General features: G+C 46.2%; 1 protein-coding gene across 2 annotated transcripts in view; it reads left to right on the top strand.

Moving 5' to 3' along the window:
- Positions 1-19,250, top strand: part of gmds (GDP-mannose 4,6-dehydratase) — a 263,585-nt gene that overhangs the window by 103,055 nt on the left and 141,280 nt on the right. For both annotated transcript variants that reach the window (XM_036522630.1, XM_036522629.1), the window contains 2 exons: positions 2,679-2,871; positions 4,654-4,758. In XM_036522630.1, the coding sequence (XP_036378523.1) occupies positions 2,679-2,871; positions 4,654-4,758 (298 nt within the window). The remainder of the gene's footprint in view (positions 1-2,678; positions 2,872-4,653; positions 4,759-19,250) is intronic.

Raw genomic sequence — 19,250 nt, 5'->3', positions numbered from 1 at the left:
AGCACAGAAACAATGTGAATGGAACACAAGTGTGGTCTGAGAGATGCATTTAACCCAGTGCAAGCTTTTGGTTCGACATACCATCAGCATGCAAGGGTCTTCCACCTCAGAGACAATTTCAACATATTTAACACTCACATTATTGTGAGTGTTACATATTGCATTACATTATTGGAATTTAGCAGATGCTCTTATCCAGAGCGACCTGCAGAGGTTATAATTTTAACATGTTATCCATTTATACAGCTGGATATTTACTGAGGCAGTTCTGGCTTAACTATCTCGCCCAAGCGTCCAGCAGCAGTGTTCCAGTAGGGAATCAAACCAGCAACCTTTCGGCTACAAGCCCTGCTCTGTACCACTGTGCTACACTCCCACCCCAGATACAAACTGGCACTCTCCCGGATGGCTTGAAATGAGCATCAGGGTCAAACAGTGCCTGGCAGAAGACACCACTGAGAGCAGCTCTTTTGAGAATGGCTTCGCTACCCTTTAATGACCTTTGCAGGACAGCGAAAGGAGCACGTAGGAAGAGACAGTCAAGCCGCGGCGGGGAAGGGTCCGAGTCAGCCGATAAGCTCCGCGATGCATCGGCTGCGCTCACCAAAGCCCGGGGCCAAGCACAATATTAGGCCGACAACGCTAGATAAATGCCTTCGGTGACTTGGATTACTTTGCTTGGCACGCCCCGCTGTAACGTAATACAGGTCCCGCAATGCAATATTATTGAAAGTATAATAAACACGCGGGCCGGGCCGAGAAACAGTAGTTAATGTGGGACAGCTGATGGACTTGGCCTCTCTGCGTGAAGCCCGTTCAGATGAAGTCATCCGCCTAAACCCTGTAGCCGGGTTGCGCAACACGGTGCGCCTGAAGGCCAGTGGACATGTGACTGAAGCCTTTCATGGCCATCCTTTTGCCTTTGTGGGGACGGATGTGATCTAGTGACTGATGTATGGTTGTATATTTGGCTTCTCTTGTCTGGTCAATTTGCACACGTTAACCTGCGGTAGGGCTTGAATAGCGTTATGCTCGCACTCACTGGTCTGTGAGTGTTGTGAGCCTGGTCTGACACAGTTGCTCATTCAAGTTGAATGGATGCACTTCTGTTCCTTTGTGCTGGAAGTCGCTCTGGATAAGAGCGTTTGATGCATGAATGTAATATAATGTAATGATGTTCAGGACAATACGGTGTTAACCATCAGGCTTAACACAAAGAACACCATACTTAAAGAACTGGAAAATACATTGGAAAAACCTTTCAGCATTTTCACAACAAATGAAATTGAAACATGAGACTGTAGCTTGTTAATGACTACATCCATAACTTTACTAAATAAAACCCAAGACTCTGAGATGGCAAATCAGTATTTTGGTTTGTTTTTATGTAGCTGCTGTGGTCATACTAGTAATTCTAAGAAAGCGGGCATCGCTAGTTTGTCACACTGCGATATGTTTCCATAACGCAAATATATTGAATGAATGTGTTATTTTTCTGTCTTAATATTTATTTTACTGTTGTAGCTTCGGATCAAAGTATCAGAGATAACAGCCGATGAGAAACAAAGCTATGTTGAAAAGGCCATGAAAGAGGTTTTGTCTGTGCGTCCCTTTGTTCAGCTGTGAAACAGTGAGGGAGAGGAGTCCAGCGCTCCCTGTAAATGATACAGTGAGCAGCGATACCCCCCGTCCCTCACATGCCAGACACACTGTCCCTGGCCGCCACATAAATCTGCCTCCTCTCCTCTTCCGTCTCCCTCCTCTGCTCACTGGGGGAGTGAGCCCAGCCTGTCTCCGTCCTCACAGACCCCTGTCCCACCTCCCCACCGCTACGGCCCAAGCTGCCGGTGTTTCGCAGATAAGGAGTCCATCCCTCTTCGTTTCTCTCTCTCCCCGGAGGAGAGGCGTCGCATCGCACCCCGTTAATCCGGCTGTATCAGAAAGGCCGCCCCTCTTTATATCACGAGCTGACCCTCTTTATATGTCAGGCCCTCTTACCGCCACCCCCGCAGTGAATTAGCCAACTGTGCCACAGAGTGAGCACATCCTTGGCTTTGTGTCAGATAAGGGGAGACGGCCCTCTTGACTTATGCACCTCTTGTAATCTTTCTAAGGGCCCTATCTGCTGCAGCTTCAAGAGGAGAAGCTTTGTCATGTGACCTGCTTTCCTCCTAGCTCTTTTTGCTACATGACCTTCCACCTGTGGCTGATGTTGGTGGTCAAAGCCAGTCCTTTAGAGGGCACTGCTCTTAACTTTGAAAGCATTGTTTTTGTTGTCTGTGTATATTTTATTTAGATGTCAGTGTGATATATGTACGTTTATATGTATGTTTATGGTTACAGTCATTGCCTTTAAGTGTGTAATAGGCAAGTTATAATGATAAGCTGCCCAGTGCAATAGTTTTGTGTAGAAAAACAGTGAGACTGCTACACAGTTCTGCACTGCTGATCATCGCATTTTTCCTGTAGATTAGACATATCCTTTTAATCACATACAAGAAAGGATACCCATCTCACACTAATGTTACTATTTTTCATAATATCTGCTGTTCAGTTAGATAATAACTTGGGCAGTTCATCAGTTCATGCTAACATTAAAAGGGTGGTGTTGCATATGGGTCTGTGAGTCAGGAAGGTGCCAGTAACGCCTCCCATGTCTCTCTGCCTCTCTCCTGCAGATCTCCTTTGACCTGGCCGAGTACACGGCCGACGTGGACGGAGTGGGCACCCTGCGCCTCCTGGACGCCATTAAGACGTGCGGCCTGACCAACAGCGTGCGCTTCTACCAGGCGTCCACCAGCGAGCTGTACGGCAAAGTGCAGGAGATCCCCCAGAAAGAGACCACGCCCTTCTACCCACGCTCGCCCTACGGTGAGGCACATCGGGATGTGTGCAGTGCTCAGACGCTTACGCACGCACGTACTCTCACTCACACACACACGCGCACACACCTGCACGCACACACACACTCACCTATGTACTCACACTTGCACTTACTCACACATACACACAAATACACATACACACACATACACACCCATACAATCACAGGCACACACACATTCATATAGACATACTCACACACACAGTTACCTATGTTCTCACACCTGCACTCTCACACATACACACAGACACACAAACACACACACACACACTCTCACATAGGGGTGCCCTTGTTCCCTGCCACACAAATGTGGTTCAGAGCCCAGTGAACCAATGGGCGGCCCTTGTTCTATTTTAATTTTTCAGCTAAGAGCCACTTCAGGTCAGTTCCATTACCGTCACATTTTACCCTCATTAATTACATGTGAAAACCTCTCTTTTTCCCTACCACTTCAGTTCAAAGGGGGTTTGTTTACCGCCTAAGGGGGGGAAAAATTGGAACTTCTCCGGGCTGCAACACCCAGCCTACCCTCTCCATATGACTTAACTTCTGAATGAGTCTCTGTCAGACAAAGACACCTTTATGTCCCGGAGTGAGGACCTACTGTGTTAGCAGCACTGACCTGAGGGAGTCCCCTTATTAGTAGACTATGAGTACACTGGTGCTCCATCCTTTCCACTGTCACACGAATGAGCTGACATCACCCAACCTGTCTCCGTTTCTGGTTCCTCTCTTTATCATTGGGCCATCAGTTCCAGAGGTGACTGAAAATTAGAGGCCAGCGGTGGAGATTAATGGATTTGTCCTCATTGACGGGGAAACAGCTTTGGAATGGAGAGCCGGCTTCTGTACTTGATGAATGAAATTTCGACACTCCGCTGTAATTAGGTGCTCTCTCTCAAAAGGCCCTGTTGCTGATGCAATTTTATGAAGCAGTTTTTCATTCTCTGAGTTTGTAGCTGCGAGCGTAAGCATGCCAACGGTTTCTTAGCTTTGATGCCACAAACACGAATGTGAAGACCACAAAAACAAAACAAAACAACACTGGAAAGATTAAAGCCAGCATGGTAAAAGCCTATGCTGATTAATAAAAAAGATCCATAAGGATTTTTTGCTTCATTTTTTTCGTAATTCCGCTTTTGTGCAGAGTAATGGTAACGTGAAATGAAAGAAAGAGATAAAAAGGAAAAAACATGTTGGCTGGTCTGGGAGCTAATGCAGGATTTACCGACATGCTTTATGAAGGAGACAGGAAAAAAAAAACGAAAAGAAAGAACCAGAAAGAGAGACAGTTTTGGATTGTCCTCCGCGATATCAAATGCAAAGCTTCTAATCCCATTGTAGGCTGGTGACTGATGCTTTTAAGAGGTAGAATGTTGGCAGAGCGGTAGGGTTTCATATTCTTTGTTGCCTAAATGCTTCCCCACCTGAACCCCCCTGTCTCTTGATGGTCGGGGGGGGGGGGGGGGGGGGGCACAGGCCACTCTGGCAGGGCTCAGGTGATTGCGCTTCGCGTCACAGACGGCTCATGTTTGGCCTGTATTTTACCCAGTCATAGATTCTCTAATTAAAGGTCGCCAGGCATGACACGTTTGGAGCACTCTCTCAGGTAGCCTCTTCCTCACTGGCTGATTAAATGCACCTTCAGACAACCACGCTTGGCAGCTGTTTCGCGGCTGGGCACGATTTGCTCCGCAGGTATTTATGTTTCATCTCTCTCTTTCCCTCCCCGTCTTCCCTTCCCCTCCCACGCCCCCCACCCCCCGCAGGCGCTGCCAAGCTCTACGCCTATTGGATCGTGGTGAACTTTCGGGAGGCCTACAACCTCTTCGCTGTCAACGGCATCCTTTTCAACCACGAGAGCCCGAGAAGAGGTGAGGAAACCGTAACCTGGGTTTATTAGAAACACTTTACGCTGCTCAGGAGTGCTGGAGCCGCAGTAAATTACCCGCGGCAGAGGGCTCCGGGGAGTGACGGACAGCCCGGTCTGAGAGGGGATGGGGTGGGGAGAGGGAGGGATGCGCTCTCTGGATCGCAGGGCACCACCCCCCCCCCCACGCCTCCCGGCCTGCGCACCTCCTGGCATGTCATGTTTCAGGCCTGCATAGCTTCCCGCTATGAGGATGGGGCCTGGGGGGTAATGGATATGAGCACCTTTTGTTTCTGCATGTTTATATGTGCATTGCAGCCCCCTTTAACAGCATGTCACTGCATCAGATTCTCATGCATCAGGTTCAGTCATCTCTCTCACTTAGTCCATACTAGCAAGCCGTTTAACAACATATCGCTGTATCAGGTTCTCATACATCAAGTTCATTGCTCTGTTTCGCAATTCCGTGCCTGCAAGGTGATGAGCCGCCCGGAAGATGAGAAAGCAGCGTGCATAGTGAACGTGTCCAATGCAGGGGGTGTGAAACGGATTCAGAAATGGTTCTCAGATAACACAGCCTACACCGAGATCAGAAATGAGCAATGGGTAGACAGATTCCAGTCACACTAGCTGTCTGTCTGCTTTAATTCATGTTCAGTATAATTTAAGTATAAGTCGGTAAACAGAAAGTTAAGTGGATCGTAAATAGGTTGTAATGGTTGGCAAATTACTGCTTTGAAATTATTTAGAACTCATTTAAAATGTACTTTTAAACCACAAATATTCAGATTTGTAATTTTGCAGTAATGGAATATTTTTGAATGAATATTCAGTCTGACTCACGCTCCCCTCCCAGCTCCGGCCTCCTGGGTCTTGTATATCTAAATGGTTTACAGACAAACAGGAAATCTTACAACTACCGAATTCCTGTTATATCTGCCCACCACTTTAAAGAAAGAAAAGGTAGTCATAATTAGTAAGCAATGGTCTATGTATCACTTTTTTTTTTACTGACAAAATCAAAATAAGCTGTGTCCTTATCTTTATTAGTTCTGGGTATTGCTAGCACAATAGCATTTAAGCCATTTTATTTCCTCCCTTCTCCATAAACTATTTAAACTCTTTCAGAGTTGTGGCCCGAGCTTACTGGCTGAGTGGGCTGGCCCTTATTCAACCAGCAGGAGAGGCAAATGCGAAGAGGCAGTGAGCAGTGAGCAGATTAAAGCCATCACTGAGAATAACAGCCTCAATTAACTGTAAAGCGGGTGTGAAATGAGCCACCAGCATTTTACTGGGACTGTGTAGACGAGCAGACAGGACAAAGGGAAGCCTGTATTCTCTCCTTTTTTGGTTTGGTACTTTGCGACCGCTTGATTGCGTGGGACGCTGTGATTGCCTCCTAAGCGTCTCCCTCACGCCGCGTTAGCGACAGGATCACCAAACTCAACATGCTGCCTCTGTGGCTGAGTGTGCTTAAACCCTCTTTACACAATTCAGCCCGTTTATCTGGCTTTTCATGCTGATGCCCTAATGGATGTCCTGTTTGACTTCTGTTAACTTGAAACCTCATTTTATCCAGGAAGGTCTAGATTCAGTCTAACCACGATGCTTTTTTTTCTTCTTTTTTTTTTTTTAAGAATTTAAGCAGATGGTACATTTTCTTTTCTTCTCTTTTCTTTACTTTACTTTTCTCTTATTTTCTTTTTCTCTACTGCAACTTATTTTTTTGTATTTCAGTGACAGCCAAATACAAAATTTGACGTTTTCAAAGAAAGAAGTAAGAAGTTATTGGGCACAGGTCAATGGCAGATAGATTAAGAACAGAGGCCTACTCCAAATATGGCAGACATTTGTATTTCAGCATTACAGCTGGAGAGTTGTGAAATGGAAGTTATATGGGTCTCTATGTTAATCTGACGCAGTAACTACGCACTACGTGTGCAGGTTTCCCGCATAAGGTCCTTTTCTTAAAAGTCTCATATACAGCTGTTGGGGTGGGTGGGGTGTACTGGAGTGCAACTGGGTTTAATAACGCGGCCGAGCCCAGAGGTCCAAAAGGTTGAGAATGCTGGTTTAACCCAATTTAGGCCGCACTGTGACCTTAATTAGTAACACATGATTCCAACCGGTCAACTTACGGAGGTCACAATTTCAGGTGTTTATGATTTATTCCGTAATAAAAAAGGCCGGGCCCGGCCTCTCCCACAGGGTCAGAGGTGAAACAGTAAATCTTAATGGTTTACAAGGGAGGGGACCGGCGGCATTGTTGGACAGGCCCAAACGCCACAGAGGCGAGGCGTCCCGGGAAAAGGGGAGAGAGAAAGAGAAAGAGAGAGAGAGGGCAGGCGGTCTGTGGTGAACGCGTAGCTCGTTAGTCACCGTGCCATGGGCAGACGTGAGGAAACTGCACTTTTATAAGCCGTGAGTAAACAAAGGGATTAGGGCCCCAAGATGTGCTGAGTAAATCTTCATTAAGGCAGCACTGGAGACATACTCACTACCTTCCACCTTGTTTTTTTCCCCCTTTTGTTGGGACGGTCCCACTGGATGTGGGTGGGGGGTGTGTCTGTGAAGGGAGGTTTGAAATGATAGCGTCTTCACCTCTCACAGGGGTTTTGAATACACTCTGTGCTGATAATCATTCATACAAGTAGGCTTTAACTGGAGTTTAAGCACTACTGAAGAAATTACTGGTTACCTGGTAAAGTATTACTTTATTAAGTGCTTAGAGGAAGGCAGTGTGCATAGCGGTAAGGAGCAGGGCTTGTAACAGAAAGGTTTCTGGTTCGATTCCCCACTGGGGCAAGGGACTTAACCCAGAACTGCCACAGTAAATATCCAGCTGTATAAAAGGATAACATGTAAAAATAGTAACTTATGTAAGTTGCTGTGGATAAGAGCGTGTGCTAAATGCCAATAATGTAATGTAATGTAGAAAGGGCTGCTTTGTGAAGTACTACTGAGTACCACATAGTAAAATACTTAAAAAAATAAAATATTAGCAAGTGAAACTGCTTGGTAAAGTACTACACGGTAAAGTACTTTCTAAAGTGTTTGGTAAAATATCACTGAGTAAAGTGCTTAGTACTGCTCAGTATAGTGCTTATTAGAGTGCTTAGTAAAGCACTACTCAGTGAAGTGGTTGGTGAAACACTGGTGGGTAAAGTACCATGCTCCAGGGTGCAGCTGCAACAGTAGCCCCTCCTGGGATTTGACCTACTGGATCCAGGAGGCCCTGGGCCCCAAGCCCTAACCACAGTCCCACACGGCCGCCCGCTCGCTCTCTCACTGTGTTTTTCTACCCGAGGTGGCATTTTATCCGCCATTTTTTTTTTGCTGCTGAATCGCGGCCGTTATTGCATGCCGAAGCAGTTCTCGCCCTCTTTTGTCTTTGCGGCGGCCCCGGCGAGCGCGTTGCACAACGGGAGTGGGCGTTTTCTTTGGCCACGGCGAACCCCACTCGCCTCTCCTCTCGCCCCCTGCTCACCCTCCGTTCACCCCAGTCCTGAAGCCCCATTAAAAGAGGGCTGCTGTGTTGTGTGTGTGTGTGTGTGTGTGTGTGTGTGTGTGTGTGAGTGTGTGAGTGTGTGAGTGTGTGAGTGTGTGAGTGTGTGAGTGTGTGTGTGTGTGTGTGTGTGTGTGTGTGTATGTGTGTCTGTGTGTGTGTGTGTGTGTTCGGGGGGGGGGGGGGGGGGGCATTTGAACGCTGCCTCAGTCAGAGGTGAACATTAGTGGTCAGGAAATGAAAATAGGGCTGTGTGCTCATGGCAGGTTTTGTATTTATCCAGAAACATACAGTATAAAGTCTCTGAAGCCGAGGGCGAGGAATGCAGGGATGTCACACAGAGACGTGATACCATCATTAAACGCTTTTAATCCCCCTACTCTCTTAGCTCTTTCTGTGTCCATTGGTACTATATATTTCAACACATATTTAATAGCTTTTGTGCCCTTCACACAAAAGTTTATTGCTTCTATCACTCAGAGAGAAGGAGTAAAGTCAGATCTAGCACGTCTCATTTGAATGGAAATAACTGTCGGGGTGGACCCCTTTTCCCTCCACAGCCTGGGGCAGAATATCCAGTAAGACTTGTCCCCTCACTGAGAAATTTTAAGAGCAATTATAGCCACAGGGCAGTCAACACTCAATAATAGTATGTGTCACAATATGAGGATAAAAGAAATTACTGGAGTGTAAAAAAAAAAAAATGCTGAAAACGCTCAAAGTGTCTATTCGAAAAGTTCTTTATCTGAAGTGTTCGCATGTCCAGACAGAGCTTTTAGCTCAGCTTTATGAAAGGCCAGCCTCTTACAATTCACCTGGGGTCTTTCAGGTGGGGGGTAAAATTACCTGTCTGCAGCACCCAGGTACTTCAGTGTAATTGGCTGAGCGGGAACAAGCCACTTGGTAACCGTGGCAGTGGAGGAGCAGCAATGACATCATTGTCTTAAGAGCAGGGTGGTGCCAGCCACTGAGAACGCACGCCCCCGCATGCAGGAAACGCCATGATGTCATTGCTGTTGCACTAGGCGACGGGCATGTGGCATGGGCCATCGGCCTGGCTGACGGAGGGAGGAGGGTGACAGAAGGGGGCTTCACAGTGTGACCCCAGGACACCCTGTGACTTTTTCCGTGGCTCCATGCAGCTTGGGAACCTGTGGCTGTGTGGTTTCTGGAAAAGTCCGTTCACTCCCTCTGCAGAAAGTTTCTCCTGTCCCCCACCCCCCCCCCACAGCCACCCCGCTTAACGTTGCCACGGCGAGACAAAGAGCTCTGTCAATCTATCCCTGGATGGGGCTAATCCCATTTGCAGCCCCGGGATTTTCTTACCTCATGTAAATACACTACAGTTTTCTACCAATAAACACAGCATTCCTGTTGTCTTTGAACGGCCAGAGTCGCAGTTAAGCAGGAAAAACAGCCTTAAAATTCCATTACGAAGCAAAGCAAACAGTGACGGTGTTGCGTTGCTCTCTCAGGCTGCGGTAGTGCCACAGTTTCAGTGGCAGGGCACGAGCATAACAGACACCGCGCTGTTCCGATACGGCAGAGGGGTTAAACCCCGAGGGCAGAACCGTACTGTGCCGAAGTGTAAGATAACGGCCTCTCCTCAGACTGTCCGGTCTCAGCTCAACGGCAACATTTAACGTCCACTTTTAATACAGAGAGAATATTTTCTTAACACAGTTTTAATACAGAGAGAATATAAGCTTAATAAAGTTTTAATACGGATTGTCTGATCAGTACAGTTTTAATACAGAGAGAATATCTGCTGCCTCGAGCAAGAAGATGCAAAGCGTCTCACCAATACTGCTGGTGGAGGCTAGAAATCCGGGGCCTGATTCAGTCGCTCTGCATGTGACTGAGGTTGTCACAGGCCGACAGGGGTATGATCCGCAGCGTGTGCCTGGATTTGTCACCTCGCATCTGCTCCATGATTTATGTGGTTATCAAATGTTTGACCCAACCCCCCCCCTTCTAGACATGCCCCACAAAAAAACAAGCGAGTCAGTACATATGAAGAGTTGGCGTAAAGCACATTCCAGAGGTCGTGTTGCGGACCAGCGGTAAGGCTATGGTTTCTGTAGAAGGTCACTGGAGTGTAGATTACAGCTCATTAGACATAGTGGCCGCATTTATCCACGCAGTAACCACCACCCACCCGACCCCCTGCTTTGAAGAGGAGACATGAGGGGTGTCATGCCCCGATCTGCCAGCAGGGGGCTAGCGCCTGGGTCGGCAGTGATGCCACAGAGAGGCTTGTGTGCAGGCAGGGCTCGTTGATGAATTGGGACATACAATCAGGCACGGGGGGCCATGTTTCGCACCCTCCTCACCCCGATGCCACCGTCAGAGCCTTGACTATTGGGAGTCCCAGCTGTTTTAGGGTCATAACACCAGAGGGACTCAATGTTTGTTCATAGATCCACCTGTCTTTGAAACATCTTTTTATTGCCACACCTGTGTGGAAACGCATTTATTGAGAAAGATTTGGGCAGGTTTTAGTTCCTTGTGACTGAAGACAGCTGGGGCTTTCACAAGTTCACAGCTTTTTTTCCTCTGCAATATTGAGATGATGTCCCATCAGCTGCTCTCAGGTGTTCCTATCGCTGAGTCTCCTGATGTTGCAAAGGGATGAGGTCATTCTGAGCGAAACTCCCGCCCACCTGTTGAGTATTCAGGATGTCTGGTACACAGTGCTGCTTTTCATGCAGGGGTGTGGAGCGCACCCCCACTGTGACATCACCCCATTGTGCCTCACCTCGGCGGACATCAGATTCTGAGTACCCCCAACACACCCTTCACCTACCCCCCTCCTCCTCACCCCTCCTCACCTCAGTGTTTTGGGATGTCTGCTACACAGTGCTGCTGTTCCTGTCGGCTGTGTGATATAAAAGAAATAATAAACGCAAGCGAGAACCCAGGAGGGGTGTGGAACGCGCCCCCACTGTGACATCATCCCTTTGTGTCTCACCCCGGTGGACGTCAGTTTTGAGCACCCCCCAAGACACCCCTCGCCCACCTCACCGGATGACACTCCCTGACGAGCTCTTCTAAGCCAGCGTGCTGCAACGTCGGTTCCACACAACTGCACCTGCTTCCCCACACCTGTATTTGTGTTACCTGGTTGACATGGAGACTAAGAATCTGACTGAAAGAAATGGCGTTTTAGCAGTGCCAATGACATCCGGTGGAAAGGACCGTCTCCACGCCCTCTCTCCAGTCCCCCACTGTCCCGCACGCCTCTCCCGCCCTGCTCGCCGTGCGCCCAAGAGGTCATGGGGGGCAGACGCTTGAGGTGTCTGTGGGCAGCCGAGGGTCACGCCAGCTTGTTGGCCAATGAGCTCGCCCGTGTTCGTGTTTCCTCTCTTGATTCTCCATTACTACCCAGCCACTCTCAGTTTTCAACATCCTGGCAACTCCTGGCCCGGTATGTCACCTACCAACATGAGATGCCATCACCAGAATAATAGGACTGACTTTATCTTGATAAATAGGTATTTCTGAGGTATTTCTTGGTTAGGAACCTTGCCTAAGTGTACAGCACCAGTGCCCCAGTGGGAAATCATACCAACAACCTTTTGGTAACAAGCCCTGCTCCTTTTCACCATACCACACTGCTGCCTGGTTGCACTGCCCAAAATGCATAAGTTGTGTATTTCGTGTTGGGGGAAAAGAAACAAGCATGCTGTTTTGGTCAAAAAGCGACTATTAACCCTATTAGCAGGGATATGTCTGTGGCCGCGCTGGTTTTTTGGGAGGCATGGTATGCCTGCTCCTTTCTTGTGGCACCTCTTCACTAAGCCTCTCGCTCCAGGGCAGAGGGTAATGACAGCTTTGATTAGGCAACCACAGGTCTCCAGCAATCAGAGCTCCAGGATGAGCGTGTAATCTCTCTTGTTGATGGGCCCCGCGCGTTCCCATGGTGACAGGCTGGGTGTTCCAACCCGACTGCGGTGGGGGCCTTATCTGTTCAATATCAGTGTAGTGTCGAAATCGATTTTCATATGACTAGTTCAAACATGACAGTGCTGGAAACAAGCAGACAAGCAGTGACATTGTCACATTTGGAACATACACTATGTATTCTTTGTTTTAGTAGCAGTCAAAAATTTGGACGCACCTGATTAAGATAATGGGAAACATGCATTCAAACACATTTTGATCTAAAGAATTATGCTTAAATGCCTGAAATTTGTCTGTTTTGTCCCATAGTTGATGCCTATGTATGAATGTTTTTCCAAAAAATTTTAATTTAAAAAAAAATGTTTTTTGGTTTTTTTGAAGAGTCTAAAATATAAGATGGTTTTGATTTATTTAACAGGTTTTTGGTCACTACATAATTCCATTTGTGTTATTTCATAGTTCAAATGTCATCTACTGGGCATCTACTATTATTCTAAAATGCGGAAAGTAGTGAAAAGTGTCCAAACTTTTAACTGGTACTGTATATATAATATAAAGTATGTATTTGTGTTCGTATGTATGTGTATTTGTGACAAGTTTATTTTTGAATGTTAATGAAAGTGAGGTAAACACATTTAAACTGAAATGAGTCACAGAGTCTCAATAGTTTTTTAACTTGCATGAATACGCATGGGCGTTTAAAAAAAAAAAAAAAAAGCCACAAACACTCTGTTGTTCAGTTTCTCCAGAGGGGGAAAAAGGCGCAGTTAAAAACGTCTGAGTCGGAAGTGCGCTGAGGTCACGCAAATATGAAAACATCATGGAGTATGACAGCAGACTTCATAACTCATCGTTAGTCACCAAATCGCGGAATATCAGACGAGACCAAGGCCCGAAATAACGAATAACGCAGGATGCCAGCAAAATGGCATAACCCCCCCCCCCTAGTGCCCCCCCCCCATGACTGAGCTTATTACCCCTGCTGGGATTGGAGGGTATCTGCTTCCAAGAATGGTGCAACCTTTCCAGTCACAAGGCCTCTGAGGCCGTTCAACCTGCTCGCTGCTCCGTGCCTCGCTCACCAAAAACAACAACAACAACAACCAAAAAAAAGGGAGGGAAAAAAAGAAAGACTGGCCCCCTGCCTGCTGTCTGCTTTATTTTCATGCGATAGAGTTTTATTGAACCTTCCAGTGGGAGACTGGAGGTTAAATGGCTCCAGTTGTTTGGGTTTAACTTCTGTAATGCCTCCGAGAGGCCTGGAGCTGCTCTGCCGCTGTGCCAATAAAAGAAACAAATTAGCACCAGCCCGAAAACAAACGGGCTTTGTAAGACTTTCAGTTCATTACCCGTGCATGGCAACCCTGCCTGCCCCCCTGCCCCCCCCTTCCCACCCAATTAAAACCTAGGAGTGGGCGGGATTCACCTGGCCAGAGAGAGGATTTAATGGTAATTAGAGACTGGTGCTGGAGTTTGCCGTGTGTCTGTTTATTTGCTTGCAGGACTTACTGGAGTTCATGTTGTGACTCAATCTCTGGGGCTGGGAGTGGATTACAGGGAAGCGGAGAGGGGCACGGGAAGGAGTTTGGGAGCCCAACTGGCAACCGGAGGGTTATGGGTTTAAAAACCCTGGTGGATTAGTTTTATTTCACCCCCGAGTCAGGTACTTCACCTGACTTGCCGGCTCTTTAAATGGGGTAAAACGCATTTTGAGCTTAGCCGACCTGGATGAGAGCGTCTGCTAAGCAAATAATAATAATGATAGATGGCTGTGGAGTACTTGGATGCTGGAGTCTCTGCCTCCCTCCCTCTCCCCCTCTCCCTCTCCCTCTCTCTCTCTCTCTCTCTCTTTCTCTCTGTCTGTTTCTGTCTTCCTGGCACACAGTTAGCCCTGGCCGCCTCAAACCCTACATTAATAACACTGTGAACACGACGCAGTCCCGTTGGCAGCTGTTCCCATGCCGGTATGCTCCCCCCTCTGCCAACGGGCACAGCTCTGAAATACGGGCAGCGGCGTTACGACCCCGCTAAGGGCGGCCGTACATGAGGCTGCCGTGTGTGTGCAGAGGTAGCCGTAAATTTACCCTGAACTTGTTTCCCTCACCCTTTCTCTCTCTGCAAAGCCAAAGTCATGCAGTGACCCTCAAGTCAAAATTTGGACTCTCATTGCTACGTTTGGCCCACTGGTGTAGTTGTGTAATTCATTACATTTACATTACATTAGTGTCATATAGCACTTTATTAAGCACTGTTCAAAATACTTTACCAAGTAGTTTACTCAGTAGTACTTTACCAAATATTTTACTGTGTAGTACTTTATTGAGTACTTTACTCAGTAATACTTCACAAAGCTGCCTGTCTACATTACGTTACTTCAGTGCCATTTAGCAGCCACTCTTGTCCAATTTTTACATTGTACCCATTTATACAACAGGAGATTTACTGAGGCAATTCTGGGTTAAGTACCTTGCCCGATGGTACGGCAGCAGCACCCCTGAGGGGAATTGAACCAGCAACCTTTTGGTTGTGAGCCCCTTTATTGCTATGTTACACTGCCACCCCATCACAAACAAGGTTTATTTGATGTTTCAAGTGAATCGATGACCAACCAGTCTTTAGTAGTTCCTGTGGTGATTTGTGTGGTGTAGTGTTTTACTGAGTGGTGGGCTTTCAGCAAATGTGTCCTTTCAGAGGTTCAGACAGGAGTGAAGCACCTTTCACTGGTTTCATGTGCTTCTAGGGGAACGCTCCCAGCTTTCCGTGTCACAGGACGAAACGACGTGCCAGAGGGCACTGGTCGGCACTGTGTAGGTATAAGCCATGAATAGGCCTATTAGGATCCCTGGATTGGTGAAGAAATCAGGGGGAAGGGGGAGAGAGAGAGTGAAGGCACTCGCCTTTTGGGCTCTGAGTACCTGCAGTTAAACAGTGTTGCTCTTGGCAGCCGCGCGGTGAGCAAATGAGGCGTAATCCCTCTGATCTCGGGACGTCTGGTCGGTGGGCCACGGCGGACCCGCTGTCCTTCCTCTCTCCGTGCCCCTGTCTGCGAGCGCGGGCGTCAGGCAACACAGTGCGCGCTCACACACACACACACACTCTACAGGCAGGAAAAGGCATACACACGCATACACTTACAAACTCTTCCAAACCCACATGAACGAATAGGCAGACATGCACACAGTGATTCACATGCTACCTCCGCTCCCTCTGATGTTTGTGTAAACACTGGGAACATCAAACCCCTCCCTCACCTAATGTGGGCAACATCTAAAACCCCACTCATCCACTGCCTGCTGCATGAAGACTCCATTCACCTAATGTGGGCTGCATGAAAACCCCACTCATGTAGAGTAAGGCCGATTACATCAAAACCCCTCTCACCTAAAGTATGGCCAACTACATCAAAACCTCTGTAACCTACAGTAAGGCTGACTATATAAAAGCATTGCTCATCCAAAGCTTACCTCATCAAAACCCCACTCACCCAATGTGGGCTGCATCCAAACCCCACTCATCTACAGTACAGCCAACTACATCAAAACACCACTCTCCTACAGTGTAGGCTGACTACATCAAAACGCCACTCATTCATGGCCTGCTGCGTCAAAATCCTACTCATTCATGGCCAACTGCTTCAAAACTCCACTCACCTAGGGTAAGGCTGACTACATCCAAAACTCAACTAATCCAGGACCAACTGCTTTGAGACCCCACTCACCTACAGTAAGGCAGAAAGCATCAAAACCCCACTCACTTACAGTTAATGTTGTCCACATCAAAACCTCAGCCACCTAAAGGCTGACTCCATCAAAGCTCCACTCACAAAACACCTGCTGCACCAAACTGCAACTCGCAAAATTTCCGCATAGAACCCCCTCTCAACAAGAGTAGGTCCACACGAAAACCCCATTCACAGTGCCTGCTCCATCAGAACTGCACACACACAAGAGCTAACACTGGCTCTACACAACAGTACATCTTCCCAAAATAAATGTTCAGGAACTTTCTCACCACTGCTTTCACTCAACGTCTTGACTGTTTTCCTTTTTTTCTCAACCCCTGCCCTTCAATTTTTTTTTTTTTTTTGCATTTAATAATTACAAAAATTTAGTGAACGTCTGCATGATTGAATTCATGAGATTTTCCTGTGGCTAAATCCACAGTACCTGTTTCTCGTCATCACTCAACCCACTGGAAGCAGGCAGCGAGTACATAATTACAGTCTATGCCTGAAATACTTGCGACTTGCAGAGTGTACAAGAAACATATACCATGTTTTTTTTTTTTTTTTAAAAGGGGAAAAAATTTAAAACCATGTAGGTACCAGTGTGATGTGTATGAATGGTTCTCCACAACAGCATTATAAGTAATTTAAGAACTGCAATTGACTGAGAGGAAAGAAAATTAAAAATAAAATTAAAAAAAATTTGGCAGTCAGCAGTGCTGTTTTGCTGTTAGACACTGTCGTTCGCAGCGGGTCCAGGTTAGATCGATTGACTGGGTGCTTTCTTGTTGAGATGTAAAAGTTAGCCTGAGAGTATGGGAACGGCGAAAGGCAGCACACCTGCCCCGGGTCCCGTAATGCGGATCAGCTGTGTTTCCAGCGTATCGCCAGGGCCACGGCAGGCCCTCATAAAGGGCCCTTTGTGAGCATGCCCCCCCACCCCCCTTGTTGGCGAGCTTCGCGGCTGTTGGTAAATGAAAGGTGTGTATGTTATAAGAAGCCGCGGCTCTGTGCCAGGACCCCGCAAGCTCCCGGCCAGCGCAGTGCCAGGGCCGCCGAAGATAACGCCGCTTTTGTGGGTGTCTGGGGCGTTCACGCCGAGGGGGGGAGAGGGAGAGAGCCGCAGGCGCGGAGCGCTGTGGGTGGACCCCTCTTGGATGCGACGGATACCTGTCTCCGCACTTATGATAAGTTTTATGTGAACTGGACCGTGCAGCGGAATTCATTGCTTTTTATATAAATCCCTCACAGAGTAGATATGATCATCTAGAACAGAGCTGCTTTGATTTTCATTTTTAAATGTCCTGTTCTACCTTCTTCAAACTGTAATACCATGTTGGTCCCATGTGATCCCATGATGTTGATCAGTCTGTATTTTTGCTGTTTTCAGAAAACTTGGTTATAAACAGGGCATTAAACTGGGGGACATATATTTATATGTCATTGAAATTTGCTATTTTTTTTTTTGTTGTTCATGTTTTCTCTTTGCTCCAAATTTCTGAAAACCTGCTTTGTAGGCAGTGGGGCTATAACAGGAGAATAGCTTCAGTAATTAACTGGTTAAGAGGCAGGAATTTAACGTGTTACACGCAAAAACATAAAATAATCAGTTAATTTCTAAGTCAAAATAATTTTTTTTTTTTCTTTTCCATTTTACTTGTCATTGTCCTCTGTGATCCTTTCCAACATAAAAACATATATTAATGTTTTGATTTATTGTTTTTTGTCCCATTGGAGGATAAAAAAAAAAAGTTCAAAGAAACATTCCTTTAAAGACAGTGAAGATTTATACTGTCGGTCTAGTCATTTGGCAAATGAATTGTGAGAAAGTTTGAGTATTTTCAAGGGGTAAGCAGAAGTGTGAAGCCGAGTGAAATTTATTCCAGTGAAAAAGGTGTCAGCGCTTTGTTTATCGGCCAGGAGGCAGTGGGGTCGTGGAGGGAGACGTTGCTTCGCCCTCCTCCCACACCGCAGCCCGCACGGTGTGTCTCCTCCTAGGTTCTGGTGACGTTTTTATTCCTCCGGTCAAACACAGAGGATTTTGGGGAGTTACGGTAATTGATTATAGAAAAGAGCAGCTTAGTGCACGTCTGGGAGTATTCCTTCTTTCCTCACGCCCACTTTTTAAAGAGAATGTCCTGGTAATTACGTTTAGCCGACTGCGCACGGCGTCGACTGTGGGCTTCTGCTTTGCTTTCCGTGCCGCACCACACCAGCAGGCCGAACGTGTCCCCCCCCACCCTGAGTGTATGTAAAGGCTTTTTGAGTTTACCACAATTATCGGCCATTTTCATCGCAGGGTTTGCAATCTGCAGGCTCTGTAACTGGAAACTTAAAGTACATCAAACTGAGGGAAAACAGCCATAAAGTAAACATCTAAAATCTCTCACAAATGATCCACACACGATTTTGCTTTGAAATCTTTTTTTAAAAGGCTACTTCCATATAATTTTGTATACCAATTTTGTGTCTTTTTTGTGTTTTTTAGCATAAGAGCACAAATATAATTAAAACATTTTATTTTAAGACATGAAGACAAGTTCAGACTCCACTTTTTTGTTTTCAAATGTAATTGGAATAAATTTTGTTCTTAATTTAAATTATTGACCTTAATGACATAAAATCACACAAGTATGTTTCTAATTGATTTAGAGGAAAAAAAGGAGGATTTAAAATCCCTCTTTCAGGTGTCTGTTTTTGTGTGTGTTGGTATGATGCTGTATTATTACAGAATATATGTTTGTTTGATGTAAAGTTAGGAAACAAGAGTCAGTGAGATTACAGCATATTTAATACTGACAATAAATAAAATAATAATAATGATAATAAAATGTCAATGTAAGAGGGTGTCTGTGATACATATTTTATGCAAATATTTCATTCATATATAGGGACTGTTACACTGGTATATTCTAGCTTGATTTAAATTTACAGTAGACCACATAGGATTACAACAAACATGCAAATGAAAAATAACTAAACAATAATTTCTCTTAAAAAGGTTAAAAAAAAACACAATATGTGGCAACACACTTAAACCTCTGTGATAAAGAGTAAGTTCATTACAAAATATTTGTAGAGGCACTGGTCATAAATGTGTCTTCTGTTTTTGAACCAGAAGTATTAAGGGTGTAAATCTTGGATTACAATGGAAGAGAGCCATGCCTGTGTATGGACTCAGACTGTTATCCATGATAACGACGTGACACTGACACCACTTTAACAGCACCTTTGAGATTAAAGGAAACATCGGAGTACTATGTCCGCACAGCCTCAGTGTCGTTCTTACCCCAGACTTCCTACTTGTTTCAGCAGTGCTCCACAGCTCTCAAAGTTAACGAAAAGTTCGCGATTTAGTCTGGAA

The sequence above is a fragment of the Megalops cyprinoides genome, chromosome 2 (genome assembly GCF_013368585.1).
Source record: "Megalops cyprinoides isolate fMegCyp1 chromosome 2, fMegCyp1.pri, whole genome shotgun sequence".
In the NCBI taxonomy this organism is placed as follows: domain Eukaryota; kingdom Metazoa; phylum Chordata; class Actinopteri; order Elopiformes; family Megalopidae; genus Megalops; species Megalops cyprinoides.
The sequence above is the reverse complement of the archived record's forward strand: the minus strand, read 5'-3'. Positions and strand labels throughout refer to the sequence as shown.